The sequence below is a fragment of the Thamnophis sirtalis genome, unplaced genomic scaffold (genome assembly GCF_051295495.1).
Source record: "Thamnophis sirtalis isolate CommonGarterSnake01/CBP01778 unplaced genomic scaffold, rThaSir2_p1.2 scaffold_4, whole genome shotgun sequence".
NCBI classification, from domain to species: Eukaryota; Metazoa; Chordata; class Lepidosauria; order Squamata; family Natricidae; genus Thamnophis; species Thamnophis sirtalis.
In genome coordinates, this window is record NW_028261384.1 from 84,588,407 (window position 1) to 84,607,646 (window position 19,240).

At 43.3% G+C, this 19,240-nt stretch overlaps 1 protein-coding gene across 2 annotated transcripts in view; it reads right to left on the reverse strand.

Moving 5' to 3' along the window:
* Positions 1-9,815: 9,815 nt before the first annotated feature.
* LOC106548805 (sulfotransferase 1B1) overlaps positions 9,816-19,240 on the reverse strand; it is a 29,846-nt gene continuing 20,421 nt past the window's right edge. For both annotated transcript variants that reach the window (XM_087713241.1, XM_087713240.1), the window contains 3 exons: positions 13,192-13,289; positions 11,689-11,869; positions 9,816-11,499 (listed from right to left, as the gene is read on the reverse strand). In XM_087713241.1, coding sequence (XP_087569367.1) covers positions 11,387-11,499; positions 11,689-11,869; positions 13,192-13,289 — 392 coding nt within the window. In that variant the 3' untranslated portion in view covers positions 9,816-11,386. The remainder of the gene's footprint in view (positions 11,500-11,688; positions 11,870-13,191; positions 13,290-19,240) is intronic.

Sequence of the window (19,240 nt, forward strand, 5' to 3'; positions counted from 1 at the left end):
CACCCTCTCTCCTATCCCTCTCTTCCTATCTTTCTTCTCTCCTCTGCTTCCCACTCTTCCTCTAATTCACTTGGTGTATTTCAGCTTCTGAGCAAACTCCCTTTTGTGTTGATGGTATTTATAATTCCATTTCAATATACATTAAAAGAAAAAATAGCAGTATACATGTACAATCATAATACCTTAAAATCCGACACCCCTCCTCCAACTTAGTAGACTCCGCTCCCTCCCATCCTCCCCCCCAATCTCCCGCCCCCCCCGACTTCCCAGAACCAATACAAGGTATAAATCTTTAACAAAAACAGTTTAAAATATACTTAAAGAGAAAGTAGAAAATTAATAACATCTTTGAATTGAGCTTAGCTCCTCCTTGCTAGGTTAACTATAAACAATTTGCATAATTTCTGATCTTAATCATAAGCTATCTGAAATTTCCTAGACCCATATTTATTTTGAATATAGTCAATCCATTTTTTCCAGTCTCGTTTATATCTCTCGTTCGAATAGTCCTTAAGATATGCAGATATTTTAGCCATCTCTGCTAAGTTTGTGACTTTCAATGTCCATTCTTGGATAGTAGGCAAATCTTCTTTCCTCCAGTATTACGCCACCAACAATCTAGCTGCAGTTATCAAGTGCAAAATCAAGTTAATCTCTACTGCTGTACAGTCAGTAATTATACCTAACAAAAATAGCTGGAGGGTAAACTTTATCCTTTTTTTGAGAACATTTTGCATAATCCACCATATTTTTATCCAGAATGCCTTAATCTTTTTGCAAGTTCACCTTATATGAAAATATGTAGCGTCCATACAATCACATCTCCAGCATTTAGGTTGTAAATTCAAATACATAGAAGCCATTTTTTTGGGATCTAGATGCCATCTGTAAAACATCTTATAAAAATTTTCTCTCAAGTTTTCTGTATAAATTTTACATTTCTCACCCATATCTTCTCCCATATATCCAACATTATTGGTTCTTCAACATTTTGAGCCCATTTAATCATACAGTCTTTAACTAGCTCTGTTTCAGAGTCAATTTCTATTATTACATTGTATAATCTTTTTATATGCATTGAACTTTGGTGTCTAATTTGTTTAAGTAAATTATCCTCGACTTGCATAAAGCCAGTTTTTAAAATCTATTTTCCATCTAGCCTGTAACTGCCCGTACTGAAACCATGTTTGAACTACCTTTTCCTTTTTTAATACAGCCAAAGATTTCAGTTGTGGTGCACCTCTTTCTACAGTAAGAAGCTGCCTATAAGTAATTATATCCTGTTTTTGTACTATGTTCATATTTTCTATTGCATGTGTAGGGATAGCCCACATAGGTAACTTATCATTTAGTTTATATTGATATTTTTTCCAAACCCACAGTAAGGCATTCCTTAAAATATGACTTTTAAAATTCTTATCCACCTTTTTGTTAGATAGCAAATAAGCATGCCAACCATATACCAAATCATACCCTTCAATATTGAGTATTCTATCATCTGTTAAGTTGATCCAATCACTAATTATAGATAAAACTACTGCATCATAATATAGTTTTAAATTGGGTAATTTCAAACCTCCTCTTTCACGCACATCCTGCATTATTTTAAGTTTTACTCTCGGCTTCTTATCTACCCTACCGAGAACTTTGTCTCGAGGCTCGTAAATTAATTAGGTCATCTTCTGGGAACTTCACAGAGAGCCAAAACTGACTTTTAAAAATCTGTCAAGATTTCCGGGTTTCCTGAATCCTGGGCTCTCCGAGCACTCCCCCAATATTTGGGGTGCTTGGAGGGAAAATCAGGCAACAGGAGGTATGCGGCAATGCCAAGCAGCTATGCCTTTCCCAGCAACAGAAGCAAGAAAGGATGAGAAGTGGAAATTAGCTCCTAAGGCAGCTGAAGTAGAATTCCATCACCCGAATCCCCAGATACAGGGAAGGGTCTCAAGCAAGCTGGCAAGGGTGGACTGGAGGTGGGACTGGACACAAGTCAGGCTCTCAAAGCCCCAGATGGAATCCCTGGAGAGTGCACTAGACCAACAGAGGGAGGATCTTGACCGGACCACCCTTGCTAATGAGGCGCCATCATGTCGCCCAAAAGAGAGGGGAGGGACATCTGATCCTGTTGAGGGGAAGAGACGCAGACTGGAGTGCAGTCCCCCTCCTCCACCCCATAGAAGGAGAAGGAGCCCAAAACTGCAACCAGTGCCTCTCTCAAGCAGTAGGCAGGCTACCCCAGGGCAGACAAACCCCTCCCTCCCTCCGAACTAGAGATAAGGAAGACTACCAGCCATATCAGGCCCAAGCATACAGAGGCTGACAGGAGGTTGGAAGAGTAGGGCTGAATCACCTGCACCAATTCAGGGAAAAGTTTGATGGGGACTCAGACCAACTAGCTCTATTCCTCGATTCAGCTGATATCTACTATGGACAACAATATATCACAGAAGTGAGTGTACCCCCACACATTTTGTAAATATTTAAGTATATCTTTTCATGTGACAAATGAAAGAAATGACACTTGGCTACAATGTAAAATAGTGAGTATACAGCTTGTATAAGTGTAAATGTGCGGTCCCCTAAAAACAACACAACACACAACACTAATGTTTAAATTGCTGGCAACAAAAGTGAGTAAACCCCTAATAATATAAATTGGAGATGGCTCTGCAAAAGCGGAGCTGGCAACCATGACAAAGATCAAAGAACTGATAGACTAGCTCCCTGGGACATCTTTGGAGAGCTCAGGAGATGACCCACATGTGCTCCCGATGTCTACTCATGAGACTGCAGCACAATGGTTTTCTATTGATTTGAATACTAGATGACAGAATCAGCTGTCTTGTTGCAACTGTAGTGGAGATTTTAAGGACAAAAGTTTTCTAAATCTCACTTTCTAATTTTCAGAAATATTCTGTTAATTATTTTAAAACTACTAGGATGATGGGTTTGAAAAGACTTAGGCAGATGATTTTAAAAAAATTAACTAAAAGCTTAAGAATTTTAAATAAGTAACAAAAAGCTAAATTAGTTCTTTGATCTGAGAAAGTTATAAATGGATTGCAAATGGGAATTCTGACTCTTACTATAAAAATTTGTAATTAACTAGAAAAATAAATAAGTTTTCATTTGCTTACCCTAGCGATTGCAAGTCATAACAAAAAGTAATGATGATTTCAGAAATTGAACACTAGAGGGAACTAAAGATTTTAAGCAGAAGGAAAAAATACAAGTCTGGTATTAGTTAATACTGAAATTTACAGAATGATATGATATATAATACCAGAAATGTTAAAGGAGATCTCTGAAGAATGCAGCCAGCACTTATTAGAGCAACACTGTAAATAATGATTTCTGCATCTATTGATACACTATGTCTAAAAATGTTAATGAATGATTAACAGATCTGAAACAAATTTTATCTGATAAGATTACAAATGACAAGAGAAGAAAGTGGTTTGGAAAAGGATGTTTTACTAGATAATCAAAAGAAAGTGGGTAAAGTTTTTAACATTAAAAAGAGAAATACAAATGATATACCAACAAAATGACTTGGAAAAATGTTTTATTTTTGGATTTACAAAAGAAGTTTGTTAAGAACAAACTTGAAGAGATTGGATTGGATAAAGAAGAATTGAAGAGAAATCAAACTAACAATATTTCATTGAATTAAAGCTAGAAGTAGAAATGATAGAAAATATTTGTAGCTCTGGTGGTAGATGTGGTTGCTGTTTAGCTTCCAAATATTCATCACCAGGCTAAGTGACATCCTCAGCAATACTTTCCCAACTGAAGTCCTCCTGAGGATGTCACCTAGCCTGGTGATGAAATTTCTTAAGCTAAACAGCAAGCTCCAGGGACATGCAGTCACTAGAGGCAGGGGAGGCAGGGCCTCACCAGTCTCCTGAGGGAAAGGAAGAATTTTAAATATTTTTTTTTAAAATAATTAAAGCCAGGGTAGTTGCTACCAGATTCAAAGTCACAGTGGCTTGGTGTCTGCTCTCTGTTAACTATGGGAGGAGGCCAGAGAACTCGGGGCCTCTTTTGCCTAAGGAATTGTTCACCTTTTAAAAGTTAAGGAGGAGTTAAAAGCTGAACACTTTCATAAGCAAAAGAGGCACTAATTCAGATTCAGATTCAGAAGTTTATTTGTATGTCGCCCTTTTCCCTGGGGGGACTCAGGGCGGCTCACATCCGAAAGGGAAAGGGGAAACAAACTTTTACATATACGACAACACATAATTAAAAGAAAACACAACATTCATACCATTCGGGAGGGTACAATCTTAGCCCCAGGCCTGGCGGGATAGCCAGGTTCTAATGGCTGTGCGGAAGGTCTGGAGAGTGGTGAGGGTACGAATCTCCACGGGGAGATCGTTCCATAGGGTCGGGGCTGCCACCGAGAAGGCCCTCCTTCGCGTGGTCGCCAGTCGGCATTGACCCGCAGATGGAACCCGGAGGAGGCCCAATCGGTGAGATCTAATAGGTCGTGTGGAGGTAATTGGCAGTAGGCGGTCTCTCAAGTACCCAGATCCACTACCATGGAGGGCTTTATGAGTGACAAGTAGCACCTTGAAGCGTATCCGGAGATCGACAGGTAGCCAGTGCAGCTCGCGGAGGATAGGTGTTATGTGGGTGAAACGAGGTGCACCCACAATCGCTCGCGCGGCTGCATTCTGGACTAGCTGAAGTCGCCGAATACTCCTCAAGGGCAGCCCCATGTAGAGCACGTTGCAGTATTCCAGTCTAGAGGTCACAAGGGCACGAGTGACTGTTGTGAGAGCCTCCCGGTTCAGGTAGGGGCGCAACTGGTGCACCAGGCGAACCTGGGCAAATGCCCCCCTGGTCACAGCTGATAAATGGTGTTCAAAAGTCAGCTGTGGGTCCAGGAGGACTCCCAAGTTGCGGACCCTGTCTGAGGGGTGTAATGTTTGACCCCCCAGCCTGAGAGATGGAATACTTGCCAAATTCGCGGGAGGGAAGCACAACAGCCACTTGGTCTTATCTGGGTTGAGCACGAGTTTGTTGACCCTCATCCAGTCCCTAACGGCTTCTAGTCCCTGGTTCATCACGTCCACCGCTTCATTGAGTTGGCACAGGGTGGACAGATACAACTGAGTATCGTCCGCATATTGATGGTATTTTATCTCGTGCCGCCGAATGATCTCGCCCAACGGTTTCATGTAGATGTTGAAAAGTTGGGGGGGCAGGGCCGAACCCTGCGGCATCCCATATGTTAGGGGCCTAGGGGTCGATCTCTGCCCTCCAACTAACACCGACTGCGACCTGTCCGAGAGGTAAGAGGAGAACCACCGCAAAACGGTGCCTCCCACCCCCACCTCCCACAGTCGTCGCAGAAGGATACCATGGTCGATGGTATCGAAAGCCGCTGAGAGGTCAAGGAGAACCAGAATGGAGGCGTGGCCTCCGTCCCTGACTCTCCAGAGATCATCGGTCAATGCGACCAAAGCGGTTTCTGTGCTGTAGCCAGGCCTGAAGCCGGACTGGAATGGGTCAAGATAGCTAGCTTCCTCCAAGGACCGCTGGAGCTGAAAGGCCACCACCTTCTCAATAACCTTCCCCACAAAGGGGAGGTTGGAGACTGGACGATAATTGTTAAGAACGGCTGGATCCAGAGATGGTTTCTTCAGGAGGGGCCTCACCACCGCCGCTTTGAGTGCGGGGGGGAAGACCCCCTCCCGAAGCGAGGCGGTAACAACCGCCTGGATCCAGCCCCGTGTTACCTCCCTGCTGTTAGCAACTAGCCAGGAGGGGCACGGGTCCAGTACACATGTGGAGGCACTCACAGCTCTCATGGCCTTGTCCACGTCCCCTGGGGCAACATCCTGAAACTCAACCCAGCGATGGTCAACCAGATTATCCCCCTGTGCCTCGACTGGATCTGCAGAATCGGAGTCCAACTCCGACCGAAACCGAGCAACTTTGTCCGCTAAGAACTGGACGTACTCCTCAGCCCTACCCTGCAGGGGATCCCCCGTATCCCTCCTATTTAGGAGGGAACGGGTTATCCTAAACAGGGCGGCTGGGCGGGACTCAGCGGAGGTGATCAAGTGGCAATGTAAGATCTTTTTGCCGTCCTAATTGCCCTGATGTACTCCTTGATGCATGATGTTAAAAGTGCTTGGTTCAATTCGGATCTGTTGGATCTCCACAAGTGCTCTAGGCGTCTCTTCCGGCGCTTCCTCTCCCGGAGTTCCTCGGTGAACCAAGGGGGCCTCCTGGATCCACTGCCTCGGAGTGGCCGTAGTGGCGCAATCCGGTCACGAGACTCCGTCACTGCCGAGTTCCAGGCAGCAACCAGAGTCTCCACCGGACTGTGGGCAAGAGTATCAGGAATAACCCCAAGCTCCGTCTGGAACCTCAAGGGGTCCATAAGTCGCCTGGGGCGGAATCACCTGGTCGGTTCCTCCTCCCTACAGTGGAGGTTTGGCCTCCGAAAGTCAAGCCTCAGTAGGCAATGGTCTGACCACGACAGGGGTATGATCTCACTACCGCCTCCTGATCGGGGAGCAGCAAATCATGCCTTAGGAGCACGCTTATGTTGAGCATGCTTACGTTGAGCGGACAAGAGGAGAGTTGAGAGAGTTTCCACAGCTGGAAAAGGTGGATCAGATGGAGGGAGGGGGGATTCAAATTTATTGTAAGTTAATTTGTAATTTGTAATTTAATAAAAAATTAAATTTTTTACTGTGAGGTTTGTGTGTGTGTTTTTTTTCTTTCTTCACAGCGGTGGGGTCGGAGGAGGCAGGGGGGCGAGGCAGCGGAGCACGGAAGCGGCAGGGACGTTCTTGCCGCTGTGTTTCAACAGGCCAGGTGTCTCGCATTTATGTCCGCCATAAACGCGAGATACCTGGCCTGTTGGACACAGTGGTGATGGGGGGAGGAATTGGCTGGGTGGGCTGGCTGGCTGGGGAGGGGAGACCCCTTTAAAGCCCAGCACCGAGCGGGGAGGAGGAGGAGGAGGAGAGCGATGAGTCCAGGCAGGGAGCAGGTCGGGCGGAGGTGGGTGGGCTGGCTGTAGGCTGGGGCAGCAGGATTGTTCGTATGAGGAGGCGGGGGGGCAAGGCGGTGGAACGTGACGGCGGCGAGAAGCATCTCAGATGGAGCCAGGACACCCGGAAGGCAAGCCGGCACTTAAAGGCATGCCGAAGTGCCGGCTTGTCTTCCGGGTGTCCCGACTCCATTTGAGATGCTTCTCGCCACCGTTGCGCTCCACCGCCTTGTCCCCCCGCTCCTCCGACAAACAATCCTGATGCCCCGGCCTGCAGCCAGCCCAGCACCGAGCGGAGACGAGGAGGAGGAGGAGGAGAAGAGCGGTGAGTCCAGGCAGGGAGCAGGTCGGGCGAGGGGTGGGTGGGCTGGCTGCAGGCCGAGGCAGCAGGATTGTTCATCGGAGGAGGCGGGGCACAAGGCGGTGGAGCGCGACGGTGGCGAGAAGCAACACCCCCGCCACTGTGTCCGACAGGCGTCTCACGTTTATGTCTGCTTCTCGCCGCTGCTGCGGTCTTGCCTCACCGCACGTCACTGGCAAGCTCAGATAACAAACCACTACCAATAGCATTAAAAGTAATAGGAATGAATGTAAAGTTAGTTTACGTGTCAAAGTTAAAGGAAGATACTTTGTTGCAATGTTCTGGAAACCCTTTATGGGTTTTTTGCTGAAAAGATTAAAAAGTTGATGTTTTCTGGCTCTACCTATCTTCCATCCATCCATCCATCCATCTATCCCTTATAGATAAGGAATGGGATAGGGAATGAAGATATATCTTTAAAAGGGAGAAGAGTTATTAAATTTATTTATATTTATTGAGATGAAAATTGGAAATCATTTATATATTTTTTCTTTATTATATTCGCTATCTTCTTTTTATTTGTTTTCATTTTTCTTGTATTTTTATTCTTTCTTTTGATTCTCTTTTTTTCTAAAAAGAGTTTCATTTGTATTAGTTTTTATTATTTTAATCGGAATTCTTTTTTTTGGAAAAAGTTTTATTGTTTTAATTAAACAAAAATACAAAAAAAGAATCATCTTTCATTACATCTTATAGAAAGCGTGTCGATTGGTACAAATACATTTCGTGCGTTTCTTCCACAATCCTTACATATACTTCATTCAAATTGAATTGTACATTTTAAATCAAAAAAGAAAATTTATGTTTTTTACTATCACTATACCACAATTCTCATTTAATTATAATTATTTTAACATATTTTTATCTAAAATCATTTGTATTTAATGACACAGCCACCTACTGGCATTCATTTCCAGTTTCAATAAACCTCCAATAACATTACACCTTTATGACATATTCCGAAACAAATTCATTTAGTAAAATATCTAAGCATTTCCCCCCCTTTCTCCCCCAACTCACAGTTTAAATCTTATCTCCAATTTGCTTTTACTAGTACAACACACACACGCACACACACACATACACACACACACATTTATCATTAAACATTATCCATTAACATTTCCTTATTATTATTGTTGTTAACTAAAAAATATTTACTATTTATATCAACTCTCCTCTCATCAGGCCCAAAAGAAATTATACCTTTATAGCAAGCTCTAAACAAAAATGTATTAATAAAATTTATAGGTCTTTTCCCTAAGTCCCAAAATACAATTTATATCCAAGGTATTTTTACTAATTAAAGTTATCTTCATTATTATTATAGTTAATTATATGTTAACAAATGAACATTTAATAAAAATCTAAAACAATCTAGAAAATGCTAACATTCCTACTTATTAATCACCAAAAATACCCATTAACATTTCCTTGTTATTATTGTGGTTAACGAAAAAATTATTTAGTATTTATATCACATTTCTTCTCTTCAGACCCAAAGGGATTATATCTTTATAACAAGATCTAAACAAAAATTTATTAATAAAATTTATAGGTCTTTTTACCAAGTCCCAATTTACAATTTATAACTAGGTTACTTATACTAATTAAGGTTATCATTTCATTATTATTGTCATAGTTAATTATAAACGAATAAACATTCAATGATAATCTAAAACAATCTACAAAATACTAAAATCCCTACTTATTGATCACCAAAAATTAGCTAACTTTTTATCGTCAACTTTCATTATCAACCTGTATCTTTCCAGTTTCAAAACAGTCTTATCTCTCTTGTCAATGGTTTTGTCAATTCTCTTTTCAGCTCCTTTATGAAGTTTTTATAAACTTCTCTCCGCACTTGCTTAAAACATCTCTCAAATAGTCTCGTTGCCCTTGAATTGTTATTAATATTAGCTTGTCTTTGGTTGTCAAACTTATTTCTGAATAGGTTTCTCTTCTTAGCTCCATCATTATCACCCTTTTTTTCCCTCCTGTATCTTGAAATCTGGGGTAAAGCTCCAATTTGTCAAATTCACTTTTCCATCTTCCTTTCTTTCCGCTTTCACCCACATTTGCTCCATTAATAAGTTCATCTATTGTCTTGTCTTTATCTTCTATATTTTCATTCTCTTCTTTAATTTTTGGGGCTCCAACCCCATCATCTTTTGCTATGATAAACAATAGTCTATCAAACTTCTTCTCAAATCTCCCAAAGCCTTCCAGAATATTTTGAGTTCCAGCCAGGATGTTTCGAAATTTTAAGGTTTCCTCATCTGGATATTGATCCATTTTCCCAAAAAAAAAAAAAAAAAAAAAAAAAAAAAAGTAGAAAAAAAGAAAAGAGGAGTCTGATAGCCACTGCCACTCTAGCCTTCCAAGCTTCTTTTGTGTGTGTGTGTGTGTGTGTGTGTGTGTGTGTGTGTGTATGTATGTATGTATGTATATATATATATATATATTAGATTAACTTAAACACAAGTTCTTTTGTACACTTCAAAGGAGGAGGGTTCTACCTTTTTCTTTCCTTTTCCTTCTCGAGCCAACATATTTTCCAAGAGCACCTGCCAAAAGCAATTCGTGCCCTTGACTCTTTATCAAATTTTGTAAGCAAGTTGATAACCCTTCAGTTACAAAGTCAGTAAGATCAAATAGGAATGAACAAAGGATACATTGTTTCAAAGAAGGCATGTCAGACTCTGGCTTCCGAATGGCAGATTCCACTTTTTCAGACTTTTATCAATTTTATGGAAAACAAAAATCTTTAATTGTCTTTGGTGGGACTTAATAACAAATAGAAGGGAGAATTTGTTAAAATAAAAAAGAGAGTTTTAATTTAAGCCAAAAAATAAGGTGGTAAAAAATAGCAGGGGGAAAAATCAATCCATTCACTTCAAGCAGAGAAACAGGAAATGTTGCAATCACTTCAATCCACAAAGTATTGTTACAAGAAAGAACAAAAACTTTCCAAGGCAGTTCAATAAGAATTAAATTCACTGCTTTATTCTTTTACTTAAAGGATTAATTTATCTTTTTTTTTTTTTTTAAGTTTCTTTGGGCAATCTTTCTCAGAGTAAAAAAAAACCCTCACTCGATGGACTCACTTTCACTTCCTTCCTTCCGGAGTCATCTCCGACTTTGTCAGCCTGGGGGCTGCCTGTTTGCCGCCGGCTTAAAGTGCTTCCCTTGGGTCCATCAGGACTTTGCGGTGTCCCTGAGGCTAACAAGGCTTTGTCTTCCTGATCACTGTCTCTCCGGGATGGTTTAGGTCCTGCTGGACTGTCCAGTGGCAAAAGTGTCAATGGCGGTCTCGGGCTGTCGAGACTGAACATTTTGTTGTCGTGACTTTGGTTCCTCCTTCTATTTTAATCAGAATTCTTAATAAAAGGTTATTTGTGCGGGAGTAAAATCAAATACCACAATTTGAAGGTTAAAATGGAAATAAAATTATCTATGCTTGATTGTTTTTCCTTAAAATTCCTAAAAAATATATTTTATACATTACTTGTGTCTAATATTGTACGGAATGTCTTCTCTGTGTTTCAAAAATATTAATGTTTAATTCACAACTCATGTTAGTTGTAGGGTATTTTTTGTCCCAATATTTTCCTTCAATTTATAGCAGCCAATAAGACCAATGCTTTAATTTGGAAATATAGCAGTAGAGGCTAATGAATCTTTTGACTTCCTGCAGTTTTTTACCTATTTTTTTTCTCCAATGTGCTTTAAAAACAGCAAAATAATTATGTGCTTCTATGGAGAAATATTAAAACATGACTATGAGCTAAGTTACTGCCAATAAGAACCCAAACCCAGAAAAGTCACAAAAAAGCTCTTATTCTTTTGGTCTGGAACCCTTTGCCAAATTCATGTACATATTTTCTGTAACCTGCCAAATCAGAATCTGGTCCTTTAAAATCAAGTACTTGCAAGAATTCAAAACATATTGAATGACATATTGTATATGGAACTGCATAAAAGTAACAGCTTTGTTACAGCTCATGGGAGCCTCAGATCTCAGTTCGAAATTGCAGTGTTGTATCTGCCATTGTCTTCTTATAGTTCTCATCAAATGCCTCATTCTGAGCCACTGTAAAGTGATTCTTCCAATCTCCAACAATTCCTAAAATGCAAATAATACAAGTCAAACACATATAGAGAATGAAGCATATATTGTATATAGTGAAATATTGCCTCTGTTCCAACATTATCAGCTGAAAATGAGTTATAAAAGAATAACAATTCTCCAAAAAATGGCATGTCTGTGTTTAGAAATTAAGAAAATGATCAGAGAGGTCATGCAACCTCTTACCCTTGCGCATGAACGGAGAGATACTATGATCCAATACAGCAGCTGGAGCCATCCTGTAGTTTGTCATAGGATTGTCCTTCATCACATCAAAAGATGTATGATAAACAATATTATCTATAACTGATTCATCAAGATTCTTTCCCAAGAAATGTATGATTTTCTTAATCTCATTCTTTGGATCCTAAGGAAAATCATATTAAAATTATATTCCTTTTGCTACACATTACCTTTCATAAAGTTTTGCTGCACACATGAAAGTTCTTAGAGGATAAAATAAACCTGCAGGAAATGTTTGACTTACAATTGGGACAGGCATCTGTTGATTCCCTCTCATTTCTGGAGGTGGATGAATGAGAGCCTGTCCCTGCTTGGATTTCAGCAATCCAAGTGATCACAAAACTGAAATCCTTAGATATGCAGCTCTTTCAACTTACAACAATTCATTTAGTGACTATTCAAAGTTACAACGGCATTGAAAAAAGTGACTTATGACCATTTTTCATACTTATGACCATTGCAGCATCCCTATAGTCACAAGATTAAAAGTCAGATACTTAGCAACTGACTCATATTTATGACAGTTCCAGTGTCCCATGGTCATGTGATCCGCTTTTGTGACCTGACAAGCAAAGTCAATAGGGAAGTCAGATTCACTTAACAAATGTATTACTAACTTAACAAATGCAATGCTTCACAACCATTATGGCAAGAAAAGTTGTAAAATGAGGCAAACTCACTTAACAAATGTTTCACTTAGTAACATAAATTTTGAGCTCAATTGTGGTCATAACTCACAACTAACAACTTTTCTGGCCAGCTTCCCCTGTGACCTGCTTGCAGGAGCCAGCACAGAAGATTGGAAATGGTAATCACATGCTTGCAGGGTATTTGGCAACTGGTCTTAAGTACAAACAGGTTCACAAGCATCCAGATTGCAATTATATGACTATGGTGAGATGAGGGTGGAATGTTTTGTGAAAGAAGGACTTACAGGTTGCAAAGCACCTTTTCTGAGGCCTTTTTTTTAAAATTTGAACCATTGTTAAGCAAATTGTTATAATTAAAATACTACCTATAATCCTTTGTTTTGCATTAAAGAGTCCCAATATCGGACTCAAAAAAAGTTTCTTAAAATATTATACATAAAGGTTAAACTATTTTTCTTCTATGCCATTTCTGCCCTAATATCCTATATGAGGTCCATATGGCCCTGACCCTACTGGGCTTCAGGAAGCATTGGGAATTGGCTCTAAGCCTTATGTATAGTTCTGGTAAGCAATAGCAATGGTTCAATCTGATTCCTTCCAGAATGGTTGCTTTTTAAAAAGTTTTCAAATTGTTTTAACTCTCCGTAAGCTACCCAGAGTTATCAATAAGTGGGCTACATTGATTAAATAAATAAATCCATCCTTACCACCCAGTCATATGGTCGATGAGATGCATATACATTTAATAAATAAATAAATAAATAAATAAATATTTGAGTGGTACTTATTCTATTACCTCTTTCATGTCTTCATAAAACAAGTACAATATGGAATGATCATTTCTCTTATTCCACCAGCTTTTTACATGATTGTACCAGGAGCCAAAGATCATTGCTTATAAAAAAGAGAGAGAGAGAAGCAGTTATAAGTTTAAGGATTTCATTAGAGCTATGAAATCAGTGTTTTAAATCACCCCGCAAGCACAAGCACACTATAAATATTTAGGCAACTCACATGAGTCTTAGCCTCAATTCCATCTGGAATTTGCCAACAATAATGTGGCCTATATGAGACAATATGCATAACGAACACTTAAAATTTTTCTAAATTGTAAATGTTTATAGTAATCTCACATTTATTTTACCCTGCAAGTATAGCTGACATTCAGTGGGGTATCAACTGTTAAGCAGACCAAGCACGTGCTGAGGGCACCAGGCCCAAGGGGGCACCACAAAGTTGAAAAAGAAAAAAAAACACCAAGATTTGTACTCTGGAGTCAGATCTACCAGACAGAGGCACAATCCCCAGCAAAAAGAGGGGGGGGGAATCCAAGGGGAAATTCTCCAAGAAGAATGAGGATAGGCGCCAGAGGGCCCTGGACAAGCAGTTCGAAAGAGAGGCAGCCAAGAGGGCAGCAGAACAATTATTACAGGTCTCCACTAGCCGTCAGATTGATCATAGTCCCTCTCCCAATGGAGGAATTGTCCCCAGACAGTGAGGGATATGAAGTAGAGGCTGCAGAGGAAGACAGCCAAGAAACCAGAGCTTCCCTATCACCCACGCCTCCCATTGCTTACCTGGCTTAGCAGCCGCCTGACACGGCTTCCATCATTTCGGAGGTAATTAAACAGGGCATTGCTGCAGGGCTCCGAGAGCAAAGGTCTTCCTCATCTTCCAGCCACAGCAGACAAAACAAACACAAGGAAGCCAGACATCCTACTGTAACACCAAACACATTGGACAAACAACTTTCCAGGTCCCCGAGCAGCTCCTCTTCTTCTTCTGAGGATGAGGATATGTATAGATATTCAGAGCTCTCTGCAGAGGAGGGTTCCAATCAGTCCACCACGGGGAACCTGTTTCGTCCTTCCATGTTTACCTCTCTCCTTTTGAAAGCACAGAAAGTGGCTGAGCTGGAGTCGGCTCAGGCTGCCCAGGCAGGTCCTTCCATCCTGGTGACTTCCACTGGCCTAATGTTTTCTGAACCAGTGGGCCAGATGGTGATTCCTTCTCCTAAACTGTTTCTGGATATTGTCCAGCAGCAATGGACCTCTCCAAGGTCAGGCCCCTTCCCAACCTCTCAAGACAAGAGGTTCTTTAATGTGGGTCCTGAATTAACTAAGCTACTTGAAATTCCATCCAGAGATGCTCCAGTAGCGGCCCTCTCCTCTCCCACGGTGGTTCCCAGCATCCCTGAGGAAGCGCTGAAACCCGAGGACAGGAGGTCTGAGCACATCATAGTCAAGGGCCATCAATTGGCCGCCTAGGCAGTCAAGGCCTCAACGGCTTCTTCCTTCTTCGATAGAGCTGCCCTCCTCTGGTTAACACAACTGTAGGAGCGGCTCCCTAAATCTGATTCCAGGGAACATCAAGACCTTAACAAAATTAAGGTGGCCCTGCAGTTTTCGGCCGAAGCTTCCTTGTGCGTGGCTAGATTTGCTTCTAAAGCCATAGCTTCCCCTATTTCAGCCAGGAGGATGATTTGGCTTAGACAGTGTCACAGGACACTAAGCACAAATGACGCCTAGCCTCCCATTTGCTGGAGATAAGCTCTTTGGGGCTTCTTTAGAACCCATGCTAATAGAGTCTAAGGACAATTCCATAAGTCACAGTCCAGGGCCTCTCCCTACCAATGTAGGCTGCCCTTTAGAGGCTCAGATAGGGGATACAGATTCTCTCGTCCAGCTCTCCAATATTCCGGTAGACAGAGTCAACACCAGGACAGGTCAGGCAGAGGAGGGTAACATTATCAGCCCAAATGGCCCTACCAAGGGACAGGCTCCAATCGGCCCTTCCACCATCAAAAATGACTGCTAGGACAACCTTTCCATCGGTGGCCAATTAGCCTTCTTTGCCGACCGGTGGGAGGTGGTCACAATGGATGCCTGGGTCGGGGAGACAGTGAAACATGGCTTCTCCCTAGAATTTTTCTCCTACCCCTGAGGCGTTTCCTCCTCCGTCCCATGTCACAGAACCGAGAAAAGAGACACCTCATGGACTAGGCCATCCAGCACCTGCTGGAATCCAGGCCATTCAACTGGTCCTGGAGGATCCGTGGGGACAGGGGTTTTACTCCCTTCTGTTCAACCCTTTCGCCTTTCCTCAGCTCTGAGGGTATTTACCAAGGTCCCGTCGGCACTCACGGCCCATCTGCGAGCTCATCTGATCAGGATCTTGTGTTACCTGGATGACATCCTGGCCAAACTACACAGGACCTAGAGGTAATACTCCAGACCCTGAGGGAGTATGGCTTCTCCATCAACCTGGAGGAAAGCCTAATCCTAATCACTTGGCTGCTCCATTTAGGAGCAGTAATAGACAAAGTTCAGGGCAGGGTCTATCTATCCAGGGAATGCCAGGTCAGTCTATTGAATCTAGCCCAGCAGGCCAGGGGGCATCATCGAGCCCAGCTGATTGTCCTCTCTCAGCTCCTGGGCAAGATGATGTCTTGCTTTTCCATAGTCTCATGAGCCAGACTCCACAGCAGGCCTCTCCAATTACTCCTGCTGCCACACCAAAAAGACGACACCAATTGCTCAACCTGGTCAATTCGCATTTCCCCAGAAGTTCTAAAGTCCCTAGCGTGATGGGACTCTCCAGTCCTAAAACAGGGAACTTGTAAAGCATTTCCATGACTATTATCAAGTTGACATTGAAGGGAGGGAGAATTCCATGCATACCTTTGGCCAAAGTTGGATCTCATATTTCTACAGCAGGCGTGTGAGGCATGAAAGTTCATAACCTGTTGCAGCACCTCGTTGGTGGATGTGATTTATGACACAGATTGAGGGGAGGGGAGACACAGGGTAAAGTTCAGATGTCATTAAACAGAAATCAGATTTGGCTCCGCAGAAGAAGAAAATGCCAAAATGTTGCTCCTAATAAATGACTGGATTTCTTTTGAACTTTGTCCCGATTCTTGTAATTTACTTAGGGCATCTTTTGGAAACTTCACCGAGAGCCAAATCTGACTTTTAAAATCTATCAAGATTTCTGGGTTTCCTGACTCCTGGGCTCTTCAATCACTTGCTGATATTTGGGGTGCTTGGAGGGAAAATCAGGCAACCATGGCAGAAGGCAGATTATCGGAAGAAAGCCTGATTTCAGCCGGAGGAGTTCAGCCAGCTCCAGACATCAAAGCTCCCGACATCAAAGCTGCGATGCCTTTCCCAGTGGCAGAAGCAAGAAAGGATGAGTACTGGTGAAAATTAGCCCTTATGGCAGCTGAAGTTGAGTTCCCTTACCCCAATTCCCAGATAAAGGGAAGGGTCTTGAGCAGTGGTAGGTTTCAAAAAAAATCAGAATCTATTCTGTAGGTGTGGCCTGTTTTGTGGGAGTGGCTTGGCAGTCATGTGACCAGGTGGGAGTTTGCTTGGCAGTCATGTGACCAGGTGGGAGTGGCCACCTTGATGTCACCAGGAGATGTCATGGATTGGGTAAAATGTGGTGAAGCTCACTTAACAATGCTCTTGCTTAGCAACCAAAATTTTGGGCTCAATTGTAGTCATATGTCAAAGACTATCTCTGCCTTCCTCTGCATGGCAACCTTGTCCTAGTAAACTCCTTCTCCTTTCTGGCAATTTTCCTCTCTGTTAGAGGCACCAAAATACACACACAAACACACACACACACAAACATTAGTTGGATTGGATTATCTCTCCTACCCCTTTCCCTCTTTCCCTCTCTTTCTCAAACACACACACACAAACACAAACACACACAAACACACACAAACACAAAAGTTGGATTGGATATCTCTCCCAATGGCTTGAAAGCAGCTCCTCTGCCATTCCCCCCCTTTCCCCTGCTGCCTTCCCCAAACACCTTCCATTGCAAATGCAGCATGCTGCCTGGGTGGCAAATGCCTGGAATGCAATAAAGCCCATTGATTCACCTCCTGCTGGCAGGCTGGGGTGAGAGTAGAGGCAGAGAAGCTGGAGGGGAGCCAATCCGAGCCTTCCAAAAGAACAGGGCTGGGGGAAAGTGTGTGTGCTACAGCATGGCTCTTTGCCCAGCTTCCAGCCTTCTCCTGTGGTCTCCTCAGTGCTTGCTTGTACTCTCTCTCCCCAAGTGTAGTTTGATTGTAGGGTGAGCCACGTTGCCTTTTAAAACCTGTAATCAGTGAAGCTGGGCTGGATTTTTGCATAGCTTTATCCAGCTGTGGTGTGTGTGTGAGACAGAAATGAATGGGGGCCTAGGGAGTAAGTCATTCCCCCTCCCCCAACAGCTGGATAAAGCTATGCAAAAATCCACCCCAGCTTCACTGATTACAGGTTGAAAAGGCAACATGGCTCCGCCTGCAATCAAACTACACTTGGGGAGGAAGAGCACGAGCCAGCACTGAGGAAACCACAGGAGGAGGCAGGAAGCCAGGCAAACGGGGGCAGGGCAGCATACTAATATGGAGGTGTGGCCATGCCACCATGGAATGGGTACGCAAAAGTACGGCACTGGTACACCCGTAGTGGTGAGTACCAGCCGGAACCCACTTCTGGTCTTGAGCGAGCTGGCAAGGGTGGACTGGATGTGTGACTGGGCACAAGCCAGGCTCCCAAAGCCCCAGATGGAATCCTTGGGGAGTGCAATAGAGCAGCTGAGGGAGGATTTTGACCAGACCACCCTTCATTACGAGGGGCCACCATGCTGCCCAAAAGAGAGGGGAGGGACATCTGATCTTGTTGAAGGGAAAAGACACAGACTGGAGCGCAATCCCCCTCCTCCACCCAATAGAAGGAGAAGGACCCCGAAACTGCAACCAGTGTCTCTCCCACGCAGCAGGCAGACTGCCCAGGGAAGGCAACCCCATCCCTCTCTCTGAACTAGAGGTGAGGAAGATGCCAGCCATATCAGGCGCAAGCATACAGAGGCTGACAGGAGGTTGGAGGGCTGAATAACCCATCCCAATTCAGGAGAAAGTTTGATGGGGACTCAAACCAGCTAGCTCTATTCTTGATTCAGCCGATATGCACCTAGAACACTATGGGCACCTCTACCCATCCCCCAGAGCCATGGTGAATACCATCACAGAGGGGCTAGAGGAAGAAGCAAGGAAATGATTAGCAACCCTCCACAAGAGGAGATCCACCCCAACTGCAAGACATAGATGACTTCCTGCAACTGCTAGAGGCCACATCTGATGAGGCGGAGGAGGACCCATATGCGGAAGAGGAACTCAGGAACCTAAAGCAGAGGAACTGCTCTGTCAAAGAGCATATCTGTGAATTTAGGAGCGTCATTGGAAGGCTACCCCCTTTACCAGGGTGGCTGCTGGTGCATTTTTTCAGAACAAGCCTGGACAAGCAAATTGCCCAGGTAAACACATGCGGCGACATCCCAAATTGACTCTCTAAGTGGTTCTGAGTAGCAACAAAGGTCGATAGCGAGCTGCGCACCAACGATATGAGAAAGCAACTGGACACAAAAGAGAGAGGTCAACCTGACCTGAAAACGCCCAACCGACGGGGAACCACAGCACCACAGCAGGCCCTGAAACCATCCGTCCCGCAAAGGCTGAGATGCTGAGATCCCCCCACATCTATAGCCCTGAGATGCTACAGATGGGGGGGGATGGGCCACATGGCATCTGCGTGCTCAACCCCAGCCCTGAAACCAAGGTCAGACCCACCACCTAGGGCAAGACCAGAATGAGGCCCCAAACGGGTCACCAACACATCCCAGAAAGCCCTCCAGGCTGCAGAGGCCCTTTCACCCTCAGGCAAAAGGGATGGAACCCCAGGCAATAATGACCAGTGGCCCAAATCCTATGATGAGGTCGAGGGAGAAAACAACCCAATGGTAAGTGAACCAATTCATCCTTTCCTTTTTCCAATACACGTTATAGCCCC